This window comes from Microtus pennsylvanicus, chromosome 21 (genome assembly GCF_037038515.1).
Source record: "Microtus pennsylvanicus isolate mMicPen1 chromosome 21, mMicPen1.hap1, whole genome shotgun sequence".
Classification (NCBI taxonomy): Eukaryota; Metazoa; Chordata; class Mammalia; order Rodentia; family Cricetidae; genus Microtus; species Microtus pennsylvanicus.
Window position 1 is genome coordinate 7,140,258 of NC_134599.1, and position 14,662 is coordinate 7,154,919.

At 46.1% G+C, this 14,662-nt stretch overlaps 1 protein-coding gene across 1 annotated transcript in view; it reads right to left on the reverse strand.

Moving 5' to 3' along the window:
• The window catches only part of Igf2bp3 (insulin like growth factor 2 mRNA binding protein 3), a 131,807-nt gene that overhangs the window by 10,284 nt on the left and 106,861 nt on the right, over nt 1-14,662 (reverse strand). The window contains exon 10 of the mRNA XM_075955697.1: nt 13,438-13,563. Coding sequence (XP_075811812.1) covers nt 13,438-13,563 — 126 coding nt within the window. The remainder of the gene's footprint in view (nt 1-13,437; nt 13,564-14,662) is intronic.

Below are 14,662 nucleotides of genomic sequence, written 5' to 3' on the forward strand. Positions count from 1 at the left end.
TCTGCACCCTTCACTCTCCCGGCCTCACACTGGTCACTGTGACCTCTCCAGGCTCCTCCCTCAGTCATTACAGCAGGGCTGAAGGACATGATCACTCAGACAGCTCAGTGACTGAGTTCCTCCTCACAGAGCTGTTCCAAGGGGCAGTACCAGCGTGGAGTGGGAATTCTAATGGAGCTGCATCCTGCTCAAGCACCTCATTCTCTGCTTACCTTTTAACAACAGGAAGTGTGTTCAGGAAGATTTTAACATTAGCCAATGTGTGTTTGAATGAAAATGGCCCCCCAAAGGCTCACAGGGAGCAGCACTATTAGAAGGTGTGGCCTTGTGGGACAAAGTGTGTCGTTATGGGTAGGTTCTGAGGTTTCAGAAGCCCAAGCCAAGCACTTTCTCTTCCTGCTGCCTGCCAATCCAGACTTAGAGCTCTCAGCTACCTCTCCAGCACCATGTCCGCCTGCACGCCACCATGCTTCCCAACATGATGATAATGACCTAAACCTCTGAACCTGTAAACCAGTCCCAGTTAAATGTTTTCTTCTGTAAGAGTTGCTGTGGTCATGGTGTCTCTTCACAGCAACTAAAACCCTAAAACAGCCATCAAAAGTGTCTTGGGGAAGGGGCCGCAGGTGCTATGTTGGGCCATGAAGATGTCAGAAAGAGTCCACGAAGCTGCCATGAGGAGGAAGATCAGGCTTGAGGAAGCTGCTGCTTGGGGCTGAGATTATGTGACACATTCCTATTCCTGCGTAAACATCTCAATTCCCTGCCATTAGGATAAAATACTGTTCTGGAGCTGGTTGCCACAGCTCAACCGTTAAGCGCACTGGCTGCTCTTCCAGAGGACCCAGGTTCAAGTCCTAGCACCCGCATGGCTAACAATCATCTGTAACTCCAGTTCCAAGAGATCCATCCTCTTTGTTGACCTCTGTGAGCACCATACACACAACAACAAATTCCGAAGGAAAACATACGTCACTAAAGAGGAGTATGCATTTGAGTTTTCAAGAAAATGCTATAGGGTCACGTCTCTAGAGGTGGAAGAAGCTATCTGCCAAAGGAAATTTAAACCTAGATGACTTGGTAAGAAGATCTCACAGAACTGTCTCTTGAAGTCCCCAGCCCAGCTCTGGAAAAGGAACTGTTAGGAAACAGCTGAAATGACCATGACCCCACAGTACAACAGCGGCAAGTGTGACCCGTGAGGGGTCTGCGATGGTCTCAACGTCCTGTGAGGAGTTGAAGGCAGCAGCCTGGGGACTGCCCAATGGTCGGCATGCACTGCTGGCAACAGCAACTCAAGTGGCTCGTCGGCCATCTGAAGCTGGGTTAGGGTGTTTCTCAACACCACCCAGCTCCTTGGCTCCAGTTCCATTCCCACCAGCCATCTTGCTGGCCATAAATTATTTCACAAGGGAATTTTCCTCTGAAGACACAGGCAGCTCATGGAAACATCTGTCCACTTGACTGTCTGGTACAGCGTGTTCTCGTATGGAATTCAGCATGAGAAGCCATGTTCTCAGGATCTGTCTGTCCCAGATAAGCACAGTTTCATTTTGAATAGCAGACCTAAGCAGATAGGAGAAAAAAGCCTCTTTTACCTATAGCTTTAATTAGCCTCTGAGATTTCAAGAGACCCCGCTCAGCACAACGCTTCCTTCTGACAAAATCCTTGGGTTTCAGTTCACGGTCCTAAACACATAGGAGACCCTTTCCTGAACACACTCTTTGAGGGTGAAGGCTAGTAACAGGACGCAAGCTGCTTCCCAGTGGACTGCTGCCAGATGCCTATGGCAAAGCTTCCTTCAGACTCTTGGCAAGCACTGTGCTGTGTCTTGAAATAACAAGAACAAAGCTGTGAGGCCGAAAGCTTGCGTAACTGGCCAAGTCTGCCAGCGAATAATTCCTAATCACCCGCTATCGAGAAGATACAAGCAACAGCAAACAGTGAGGTTAAGTGTATTTACTTTGCAGGGAACAGAATCTCAGCATCACAAAGGCATGGAGACGTGCCTGGCAACCTAGAGAGCAGCCTCCAGGAACCTGGCAGCATGCCAGTGTTTTCCTTTGGCGTGAAGGATAGGTGCTTGGGGGAGGGAGGGGTTGTTTTTAAGTAGATTTGGGTCTGGAACTGGAACCAAGTTTACTCAACTCTATGACCTGAACAAAATACTGAAGCTTTATATATATATATATATATATATATATATATGGAATTAAACCAAGGCTCCACATGGTGCAGAGTTTATTTTCCTAGGAATGTTTGCTGCACCCATGTGGAACTATCTGACCGAGACCGGGCCAGCAACTCAGTCGTATAGAAGGTGCCTCTGCCCCCATCATACCAGGACGCTAACCACTTCATGGTCATCTTGGCAGCTTCAGAGAAGAGTGTAAAGAAGCTATCAGAAGTGTAAAGACAAGAGCCCACAGGTTTATTCCTGCCAACCCAACCACAAGCAGCCAGCAAAGACAGCTCCAGCTCATGCCTGGCTCACTGGCTGCCAACTCTCCCTTCCCTGCTGTTTGGGCATTTCTGAAAGGAGCATTTCCTGTCATTTATAAACGAGGGGCTTGCAAATTAAGTACTGACTGAACCAGCTGCCAGGCAGGAACTAGAGACTTTCTGAAATCTGTTGGAAGATACAGCACTTTGGCCATTTGGAGAAATCAACCTCACAGGTTCTAGGAGAAAGGCTACTTCGGAAGGGTGAGTGGGGGGATGAGTGGGTAGGGGACGAGTGGGTGGGGGACGGGTGAGTGGGGGACGGGTGAATGGGGGACGGGTGAATGGTGGATAAGTGAGGGGGGGAGATGAGTGAGGAGGGATGACTGGGCAGAGTTCTGGAATGGAAAGAGGCAAGAAGGTTATCAACAGACAGCATTCTCCTCGTGTTACAAAGCAGAAATGAGTAAATCTGCATAACGAAGACAATTCTAAAAGCCCATAAAATGTCTTGGTGGTGGTGGCGGCAGCCCAAAACCTTCTCAGGGCTGGGGAAATGTGTGAAGTTAAGTTAAAGTTAAGTCAGTAAAGTTACAAACTTGAGTTTGGATCCCTTGCGCTTAAGGAAACACCCAGCACAATGGCATGCTTCTACACAGATGGATCCCTGGAGCTCACTGGCCACCAGCCCAGCCAAGTCAATGAGCACCAGACTCAGTGAGAGAAGTTTACTCAAAGAATAAGCTGAAGGGCTAGAGAGATGGCTCAAAGTGCTAGCCATTCAAGAATGATGATCTCTGAAACAGGCAGCTGTCTCAGAAGAGGTGGAAGCCTAAGACTGACCCCAGATGCTGTGGTGCACATGCTATGCACATGTGTGTGCCTGTATGCGTACACACACACCATACAGACTCACAAACACACCATACACAGACTCACACAACATACAAAAAGACATAAAAACAAACACTCACTACACACATACTCAGAGACACACACAGAAAGATATAAACACAAACACACTGCACACAGACTCGCAACAGAGGAAGAAGATGCATGATTTCGACCTCTGGCCTCCACATGCACACTGATGCATGTGCACAACTAAAACACACATGCACACACACACACACACCAACATGTGTGTATGCATACACAAACACACTGAAACTCCTCCTCTTAGTGAGCAATATGCACTTCAAGTGAAAGCACAGATTCACTCTTACCCCACAGGATATCAAAGATTAAGATGACTTTAATAAGTAATTGGAATTTTCTGAGATAGTTGCTATTAGCAAGATTTTTCCTTTTGGGACTGGGCATCAAACCCAGAGCTCTGCACAGTAAAGAGCTGTCCCACTGAGTGACCTCCCCAGCCAGGGACAGAAAGCTTCTCATCACAAGTGTGGTCACCTGAATGTGGCAGAATGTAACCATTCCCAGAGCACACACCTGAGAACCCTCAGCTCATACCCAGTTTTTAAAAATAACACCACAGGCTCACAACAGCACACTCTTCAGCAAGGTAAAAACAAAAGGAACGGGCTGAAGAAATGGCTCAGTGGTTAAGAGCACTGGTTGCTCATCCAGAGGACCTGAGATCAATTCCCAGCACCCACATAGTGGCTCACCACTTTACAACCTCTATAATAGGACCTGATGCCTCCTCTTCTGGCAGGCACACACAGAGAGCACTCATACATAAAATATAAATAAATAAAATTTGAAATAAAAAAAAGGATCAGACAAGAGAAGGGTTGGAAGTGTGGCTCAGTGGGTAGAATACCTGCTTAGCATGTGCACAAGCCTGAGTCCAGATAACTAGACACAGTGCTGCACACCTGGACCCATGCTTCAGAGGAAGACACTGGGGACCAGGAGTTCATGGTCATCCTTGGCAACATTAGTTCTACCTTGACTCAAAAGGGAAAGAAACTGGTAAGGCTTTGGTAAATTGCCCTATTGCTCTTTCTTTAAAAATGTTATTTTTTGGCCAGATGGTGGTGGCGCATGCCTTTAATCCTAGAACTCGGGATGCAGAGGAAGGCAGATCTCTGTGAGTTTGAGGACAGCCTGGTCTACAAGAGCTAGTTCCAGGACAGGCTCCAAAGCTACAGAGAAACCCTGTCTCGAATCCCCCCCCCCAAAAAAAAGGTATTTTCAAGGTTGGAGAGATGGCTTCGCAGTTGGGAGCATTAGCTGCGTTTCCATAGGACCTGAGTTTGAGTCCACATGTTGTCACATGATCTTCTCTACGGTTCCAAGGGCTCCCATGTCTTCTGGCCTTCTCAGACACTGCACACATGTGATGCACAGGCCAAACTCCCATACACACATAAAATGAAATAATTTTAAGAATAAAATTAAAAATATATTTCTCAAAGTACTGTCCACCAACCAGTTACAAATAATAGGAAGTACAGTTACATACACCACTCCCAGCCTTCAAGATTTTTCTATAGATACCTTTCTGATAAGCTAGAGAGTAATTAATAAGCTAGAACAATAACATAATTTTTAAAAAGCTGTACAAAAGAAGTCTCTTTCTTGCTCTCCTCAATAAATACTTATGGCAGCGGTCAATGTGGGTTAATTAAAACCGTGACTGGGGATTAACACATCAGTGATTTGGATGGAGAACATAAAAGAGTAGTTTATCCTAAGTGGTTTCTACAGACACACAAGAGTTCTCAACACCTATCTTGTGCTGTGTGTCAGTAAAAATAAACACAGGCACAGAGAGGGCAACATGAAACTTCCTCCCCTGGAGTTTAAGGTTAGAGTCTCCCTTTCTCTCTGGGGGAAAAAAAATGCTGGCTTTCTTCCTCCGGGCTCTGGAGTTTCCGTTAAGATGTAAAAAGGTGAAGTCCATGAATGGCTGCTCCAGCATCCACTTTCCTATCCGTGTTGATTGGATGCACTGGATACACTTCTGCTCCAGAGAGCTTGTCTCCCAGCCTCCCTCGCAGCTAGACAAGGCTGGGTGTTATTTTCCAGCTAATATGGTGCCAGTCAAGGGTTAAATACTCAATTTGTGTTTCAGGTGCTGCCCTTCGAGGTATTGGCAGCAGTTCTGGCTGGACTTTGGTCTCTTCTCATGAAGAAGGAAATCATGTCAGCTACCCTGCACCCCCGTAACACACAGGCAAGCACAATCGTGATCTACACGGCACACCAAAATAGATAGAGAAGAGCGAGAGCAGACGCGTGGCGGCCTCCCAGGCGGGCTTTGGCTTGACTGGTGCCTAGAGTTTGAATGGCAGATGCTCCAAAGATAAAAGGGTTAGGGTATCTTTTGTTGGTTTTTAAACTGTTCCCTAAAATAAAACACAGAACGGGCTAAAAAGAGGAACACATGGGGGGAGGGGCCATGCTCTTCCCACCAGCAGGTACACTCCCTCTACTGCCTAGTAAACATTCCTGCGAGCAGCTCTCAACAATGAGTGAGCAGCGAACACGCTCCCATCCACTTTTACAAAGCCCGGTCTGCAAGCTCTGCCCTCTCCCACTGAGATTCGATTCACCTGGTTACAACCCAGGCGGCTGCTGCCAGTACCACCACAGCCGAAGTCACCCGAGGAGGTTCCAAAGTGGCGCAGAGCCCTTCCCTGGGGTAATTACAGTGTAGCCACAGGAAAACTAGCTTCTCCTCAGACAGGGAGATACCAATGCTGAACTCCACAGAAGACACAATGGATGAGTGAGGAGGGGACCAGGACAGAGGAGAGCATAAAGCAGCTCAGAAAGGAAGACTAGAGAAATGAAGGGAACACAAAAGGAGACGACCCTCACCCTGAGCTCCAGTTTATAATTCCTGCGGACTTCAACACGACTGATAAAACCAAGGTTTCTCGTTCCTTTTAGGGGTGTGTGTGTGTGTGTGTTTTGCTTGTGTGTATATTTGTGGACCATATGCATGCCTGGTGCCCGTGAAAGCCGGAAGAATTGTGTCAGAAACCCTGGAACTGGAGTCATAGGCAATCATGACCTGGGAATTGAACCTGGGTCCTCTGGAAGAGTACCCTTAACCACTGAGTCATCTTTCCAGCCCCCTAAAACCAATGTTTTTAAAATATGTCTCCAATGAGAATAATCAAAGCAAAAACTAAGATACACTTCCTTCCTAGAGTCTGTGTATTATGGCCTCGCTTTACCTGTGTTAGGCTATCTCCAAATCTAAATACCTATGAAGCTACCTTGTGAGTCTAGTGCCTAAAGGAATTTTTAAAAAAATAAGTAAATCACATGTTTTAAACTCTGCCCTTTTTTTCCTTTAAAGACAGGGCCTATATGTGTCTTGAAACTCACACATAGACTAAAATGGCTTTGAACTCAAGAGATCCACCTGCCTCTGTTTCCCAGTGCTGGGATTAAAGGTGTGTGCCACCATATCTAGCTTAAAATGGTAATTTTAAGAACACATTTGTAACCCACAAAAGCTTTTTTTCATTTTAGAGAGAAAAGATAGAAAGGAAATAATATGCCTCCTTCCTGCTTCTCAGGCCAACGGCTAACTCCTGACACTCTCAGGGGACTGGTACCAACAGAAAGATGAAGTTCAAGTGGCTCTCGCTACAGAAACGTCTCTTGGCGACAGACGGACTGACTCAGCAAGCGGATCTGCCAGACCACAGCAGCTTCTGCTCTTTCACCTTTAACATTTTAGCAGCATCTCCCACAACTTGTAGAAATGTCCGCATCCACTGAGACATCCATCTCGTCAGTGCACACAGAGGAAAAACTCACCAGCATCCTGCAAAGGACATGAGCGGCTGACGTATCCACGCTTAGTCCCTGGGGAACAAATGCTTCCTCTGCCTCTCCTTGCGCCTGGCCCTTGGGTGTCCTCAGTTCTTACCCGGTAGCAATAGCTGCCTTACTTGAGCAGTTTCTGGGTACCCAACCTCTGAGCTGTAACCCTCATCTAATCCGACCGAGTGCAAGTGCCTCAGTAGAAGCAAAGGTTCATCCTGTGGTCATCTGTGCACTTATTTGGCTCACGCTTAGCAGAGTAAGTAAGCATCTTCAGCCTCCCATTCTTAAAACTAATTGTGCAAGCCACCTTTAAGATTTAATGTGGCTTAGGACAGGCAAAGGAAGCCCTTGTTCCCACAGGGACCAATCACAGACATCTCAGCTGCTGTGTTTTTGGCTGAGTTCTAGTGAGCTTGTACTCTAGATACTTACAATGGGTTTCAGAATGAAGATTGTTAATATGATCTCATATGACTAAAACATTGGTCTGTTAAACCAGATATGATGCTTAAACCACAATATTAAATCAGAAAAAAATGATTAAATACAGAGGGCAGTTACAATCTTCTAACTTGTAAATTTTAAAAGATTTAAAGTTTTTCTTTACCTTATGTGTATGAGTGTTTGCCTAGATGTATGTATATACACTGCATGGGTGCCTGGTGCCCATGGAGATAAGAAAAGAGGGTGTCGCTCCCCTGGAACCGGTTATGGATCCATATGAACCACCTTGTGAGGCTGGAAACCAAACTTGGGTCCCCTGGAAGAGCAGCCAGTGCTCTTTACTGCTGAGCCCCCTCTCCAGTCTCCTTATTTCTATATTAAAAAGTAATCACCTGGGCTGGAGAGATGGCTCAGTGGTTAAGAGCATTGCCTGCTCTTCCAAAGGTCCTGAGTTCAATTCCCAGCAACCACATGGTGGCTCACAACCATCTGTAATGAGGTCTGGCGCCCTCTTCTGGCCTGTAGGCATACAGACAGAACATTGTATACTAAATAAATAAATATTAAAAAAAAATAAAAAAAATAAAAAGTAATCACCTAACAGTTCACATTAGGGTTTTTTGCTACGGAAGGATCTGAATACGTGTAAGAGACAGATGATGAGAATGTCCACCAGTCTACTATCTGTGATGGGAGAGGTTGATCTATAGAGACAATGGTGTGGGAGCTCCTTCTGTCTATGTATTGCTTTTATTGGTTAATGAATAAAAAAACTGCTTTGGACCTATAGCAGGGCAGAACTTAGGTAGGCGGGGAAGAAGGCAGAGTCACAGTCAGAGCAGCACCATCCATTAGATAAGGCCTTATATGGCACAATTATACTTTTTAAAGTAAATATCAGGGATACATCATCTATAAACCTAGCACAAAACAAGGACTTCTTGAATTTTGCATACAAGTGGATGGAAATAGAAAACACTATCCTGAGTGAGGTAAGCCAGACCCAAAAAGAGGAACATGGGATGTACTCACTCATATTTGGTTTCTAGCCATAAATAAAGGACACTGAGCTTATAATTCATGTTCCTAGAGAAGCTAAATAAGAAGGTGAATCCAAAGACAAACACATAGGCATCCTCCTGAATATTAACCTTCATCAGGCGATGAAAGGAGACAAAGACAGAGACCCACATTGGAGCACCGGACAGAAATCTCAAGGTCCAAATCAGGAGCAGAAGGAGAGGGAGCACGAGCAAGGAACTCAGGACTGCGAGGGGTGCACCCACACACTGAGACAATGGGGATGTTCTATCGGGAACTCACCAAGGCCAGCTGGCCTGGGTCTGAAAAAGCATGGGATAAATCCGGACTCGCTGAACATAGCGGACAATGAGGACTACTGAGAACTCAAGAACAATCGCAGTGGGTTTTTGATCCTACTGCACGTACTGGCTTTGGGGGAGCCTAGGCAGTTTGGATGCTCACCTTACTAGACCTGGATAGAGGAGGGTGGTCCTTGGGCTTCTCACAGGTCAGGGAACCCTGATTGCTCTTCAAGCAGATGAGGGAGGGGGACTTGATCGGGGGAGGGGGAGGGAAATGGGAGACGGCGGGGAGGAGGCAGAAATCCTTAATAAATAAATAAATTAAAAAAAAAAAACCTAGCACAAATGTGTCCGTTTATAATAAACTATTGGACACATCAGAATTTAAACAACTGTCCTAGCTTGCTTTGTAGTGCAGTAACAAACACAATAACCAAAAATCACAAGAAAGAAAGGGCATATTTGGCTTATATATCCTGATCACAGTGTATCACGAAGGGAAGTCAGGGCAGGAGCTCGAGGCAGGAACCTAGAGGCAGGAAGTGGAGACCATGGAGGAACAGTGTTTACTGTCTTGTTCCCAGTGACTCGCTCAGCTGTTGGGAGCCCTGCTGGACTAAGGCTGCAGCCCAACATGTCTGGATGGCTCTCTCAGAGCTCAACACAAGACAGGAGGACACCCTTTCCCAGGACGGGCTTCCTACTCTCCGCCTGACCTTATTTGGAGATGGTCCCTGTGCCTGGATGCCTGACTTACCTTAGTCCAGACCTCTGACACAGTTCTCTGCAAATGCTTTCCTCTGCTGCCACAGGCCATAATTAGGTGCTCTAGCTATATATAGGACAGGGCTATGCGGTCACATGTAACAGACATGTGCTCCAGCCTTGTGACAGGCGCAGACCACCAAATGCAGATGAGGTGATATTCCAGTCACTGAGGGCATCCTTTCCATCTCCACCTAGAATAAGGTCGAGCTGCCTCTGCCATATTCACAGGCCGTACAAAGCCCTGCACTGCCGCTGCTCCCTTTGTCCTTGTGACCTGGTGGTGCCAACAAACCACGAGGAAGAGGAAGACCCCATATTCAGCTTGGTTTTTTATACAACTCAGAATCACCTGTGGGGGCTGGAGGGCACCATTCGTGGTGGGCTGGGTCCTACCTCATCAATCATTAACCACGAGAATGCCACACAGATTCGCTTACAGGTGAATCTGATAGAAGCATTTTCTCAATTGAGTTTTTTCTTTCCAGAAAGACCCTAGCTTGTGTCAGGTTGACAAAAAATAAATAAAACTCTAAGCACAACAATTACCGATTTAAATGCACTCTTGAATTTCTATTTTAGGCCCTTCACCCTACTATCAATATACAATTCTGTAGAGAAAAGAAATATTTGACCTGAAAGTCTTCAGAGGTCATTCATCCAACAAAGGTCTCCAACCCCCACATCTGCTTTCAAGTCGAGGGCTTATTCTGTAGCCAGGGCTTGCCTGGTCCCACCAAGCAGCCCAAGATGACCTAGAACTCCCAGCAATCCTCCTGCCCCAGCCACTGGAGGCTGCGATTACAAGTGTCACCCTGGTCGGCTCAGATTTTTCACTGAGAAAACAGACCAAGGGCAGTGCAGAACCCGACCTTCAGTGGCACAATTCACTGTGGAGCTAGGCTAGACCTGGGGCAACCCCACACTTCTTTCACTAAGACATCTCTCAGGGCACAAACCTGCTATCTACTTCACACAGCACCTGGATCTGAGCTGAATCTTCAGGTGCCATGTAATGAATTTATGCACACATGATATTTGGCTGCCATTCTGTCCACTGTTTTGGAGATACAGCTCTCTAGGTTTCCCAGGGCGATCCTGCCTCTCAGCTTCCCAAGTAGCTGAGAATATAGGTGCATGCTACCACATCCAGGGGTTTAATTACTGTTGTGAAAGCTATCCTCAGACTTGTTACATAATTTCTAGGTGCAAACAACTACATATGCAGGTGAGCTGCAGACAAAGATCAGAGGCAGGGAGTGAAGCAGAGTGGAGGTCACGGAGGAATACTGTTTTCTGGCTTGCTCCCCATGGCTTACTCATGTAAAAGCAGAAACAAACACCAGAGGGAGATAGCCCACAATACCTATCAGCCTAATATGCTCAAGGACAGAAAGGAAATTCTTATTTCTGAACTGGTAGAACATCGGCAGTCTAGTATTGGTGTTGCCTGAAGAATGCCAATATCAATTTACTTGTGCGGTTACCCGGGGTAGTAACACAATTAAATCATTGATCCGTACCACTTGAACAACATCTCTGGTGTGCACAGTTACCCTTCACATATTTCATGTGTTTAAGCCAAACAAACGGAGAGATAAATTCATCGTGGCCGACCCCAGAATGCTGTATACAAAGACTGCAAACTGGACGATGCCCTACTTTTCTGGACAGACATCTGGGCTGCAAAGCTGTTCTCAAAACCCAGATTTCAAAGTAAGACCTATAAAAGCCTGACGGCTCACAACACTGGGGAAGCGGAGTGGGAGGAGTGCGAGTATGAGGTCAGCAGGGGCTACATGACAAACAAATCCCCGTCTCAGGGCTGGAGAGAAGGCTCAGTGGTTAAGAGCATTTTCTCTTCCTGAGGACCTGAGTTCAATTCCCAGCACCCATAGGGCAGCTCCCAACCCTTCATAACTCCAGTTCTAGGGGATCTAACACCTCTCTTCTGACATGCATGGGTACCAGGCACACATGTGCACAGATATACATATGAGCAAAATACTCATGCACATAAATTTTAAAAAACCCGTCTCAATAAGTAAATGCATTTGTTATACGATCTCTATACAACACAAGCTATCCAATGTTCTGTCCATGAACACAGAACTGTGAGGGAAACTGTCTTGGTGCATTCATTGATCAGGAAAGCAACACTCAACGGCAAGCAACCTCAGCCTATGTAGACCTTCTAGGTGGTAAAGATGAGAGAAAAATTTTCTTTGTGAGACAAAGTCTTGCTGTGGAATCCAGATTGCCCTTAACCTCACAAACCTCCTGCTTCAGCAGGAATGCTGGGCTTAAAGGTGTGCACTGTGTCCAGCATGGACGTCTCCTAAAATCTCTCTGCTTCAATACTCTAAAACAGCCGTTCCCTATCTGTAGCTCGCAGCTCCTTTGTAGGTGGAACGACCCTTTTACAGCAGTCCACTAAGAATACTGGAAAACACAGATATTTATATTTGTTATGAAGTAGCAAACAAAAATAATTGTTTATTTTGTCACCACTGAAGGGCTCTAGCAGGCCCGAGCATGACAAACATGGCTCTGGCAGGCATTGCCCTTCTCCATTCCCTTGCTAAACTGTTTGATTACCTTCCGAAAGCTAGCCACCAAGGTCTAGCCACCAAGGTCTATTCCCTTATTTTGCCACTTTTCCCCCCTGAAGCTGATTTCCAAGGTTCAGCTATCAAAGTACTGAAGTTCAGCAATCAAAAGCCCCCTTTTGGCTGCCCTAATTAGGATGTTCAATCCAAACAAACCAACTCATCCTAACAAAGGCTTCCCCTTTATCCCTTCATAAACTGCCACCGCCTATGGGCTACGGTCTGTCTCCTCTCCATCCAGAGGCAGTCCTTTGTCCCTTGAGGCAAATATTCCTTTCCCCTTGCTCCTTTTCTCTTCTTTCCTGTCTTTGTCTTATTCTCTGCCCTTTGTCCCTCTCAGGCAAATAAATCTTTGTGCTGAGAACTTGGTCTTGGGGTGTTTTGCACCAACACTGGTCCTTTTAACCACAACACGAGAAATTGTATTAAATGGCCGCAGCATTAGGACCAACACGAGGAACTGTATGAAAAGGCCGCTGCATCAGGACCAACATGAGGAACTGTATTAAATAAAGGGCCGCAGCATCAGGACCAACATGAGGAACTGTATTAAATAAAGGGCTGCAGCATCAGGACCAACATGAGGAACTGTATTAAAGGTCGCAGCACCAGGACCAACATGAGGAACTGTATTAAAGGTCGCAGCATCAGGACCAACATGAGGAACTGTATTAAAGGCCGCAGCATCAGGACCAACATGAGGACCCCATATTAAAGGCCGCAGCATCAGGACCAACATGAGGAACTGTATTAAAGGGTTTCAGCATCAGGACCTTTGAGAACTACTCTTCTAAGAAAACCAGCCTCAACCCCAGTACTGAACCAAAAGACAAAACAAAACAAAAATCCACCAAAACTTTTTATTTAAATCGACACATTTGCACAATTCTACCAACCCCCAAAACTTCAAAACAACTCATGTTTATTAATTTGGGGTCAAATTAAAAGTTTCTATTGGCAAGTGCTACAAAGCACACAAGAACTCCACACAGGTGATAGATCATACAACGCACAGTCTGGCATGAACATTATCCCATTTAGCTCTGACTGTAGCAGTATTGTGGCATAGTCTGACGGCAAGGGTCAGAGAGCTTACCTCAAATTGTGGGTAGGGAGGAGTCATGGTTGAAGGGGGCCCTGAGGTGGGAGGTGGCATCCCTGAAGTGGGTGGGAACAGACCCAAGGCATTCAGATTTAATCCAGGGATTAAATGTGCTTGAAGCTGCAATGGTAAAAGAAAAGAAAAAAAAGTCTCTTAATTTTCAATCAGAAGAATCAAGGGGGTGAGCCAGACTAAGAAAGCAATTTTTGAATACAACAGGTGTTTCCACAGAACTAAGAAGCTGGTATGCCCTGCACTGAGGAGTCTCAAGGCCAAGAGCAGCAGCTCAGAGCACTTCAGAGAGAATGGTACTCTGCACGTGGTGGGCCTTCTTCCATCAGCTGAAAGGTAAATATGTGGGGTGTGCTTGGGGATCACAGCAGGCACACAGAACAAGAGGGGAAAGCCTTTCATTCCTTGCCCTCTGGCAGAATCCTTCAAGTCAGGGCCCAGCTTCACACCACACGCACCACAAATGAGCACCCTTTGGATGGATGCAGGACCAGGAGGGAAATGCTGATTCAGCTTAATTGTTCCCCCTTTAAATACATGTGTGTGGATGTTTGGTTGTTTATACATCTGTGTACCATGTGCATGGACAACCCACACAGGCCAGAGAAGAGTGCCAGATCCGTGGACTTGGAATTAAGGATGATTGTGAGCTGCCACGTGGGCGCTGGGAATCAAACCCTGGTCCTCTGGAAGAGTAGCCAAGAGCTCCTAAGCACCAAGCCATCTCTCCAGCCCTAATTTTACAGGAACTAAAAAAGATAGAGACTAGGACTGAACTGAAGTGTATCTGATCCTATTATCAGGGCCTTAGATACGCAGCAATCACATGCAGATAGCAGGCTACCATGTGGGATAAAATGACCAGCATTCTAGGTTCTTCTCAGAAAAAATACTGTCACAGCCTCACCTGACATTACTGTTTCATAAGTCAGGCCCAACCAAAGTTTAATCGTTTCCCTCATGTTTAAGGAGCACCTTCTGAAAAGACGGGCTTTTGAAGTGTTCCGTCATTCCATTCCATTAAACAGCACCATTCCATTAAACAGGGGCAGGAATTTGCTTTCATAGCTTTTGCTACATTTGCCACAGGAAATTCCCCATCTCCCAGGCTTATATGGGCAACACAGAAAAATTCAGACCTGTGTTTCTGCTTTGCTCTAGGATTCTCCAGAGGAGGAGCTGAGACATGCTAGGCATGCATCCCAGC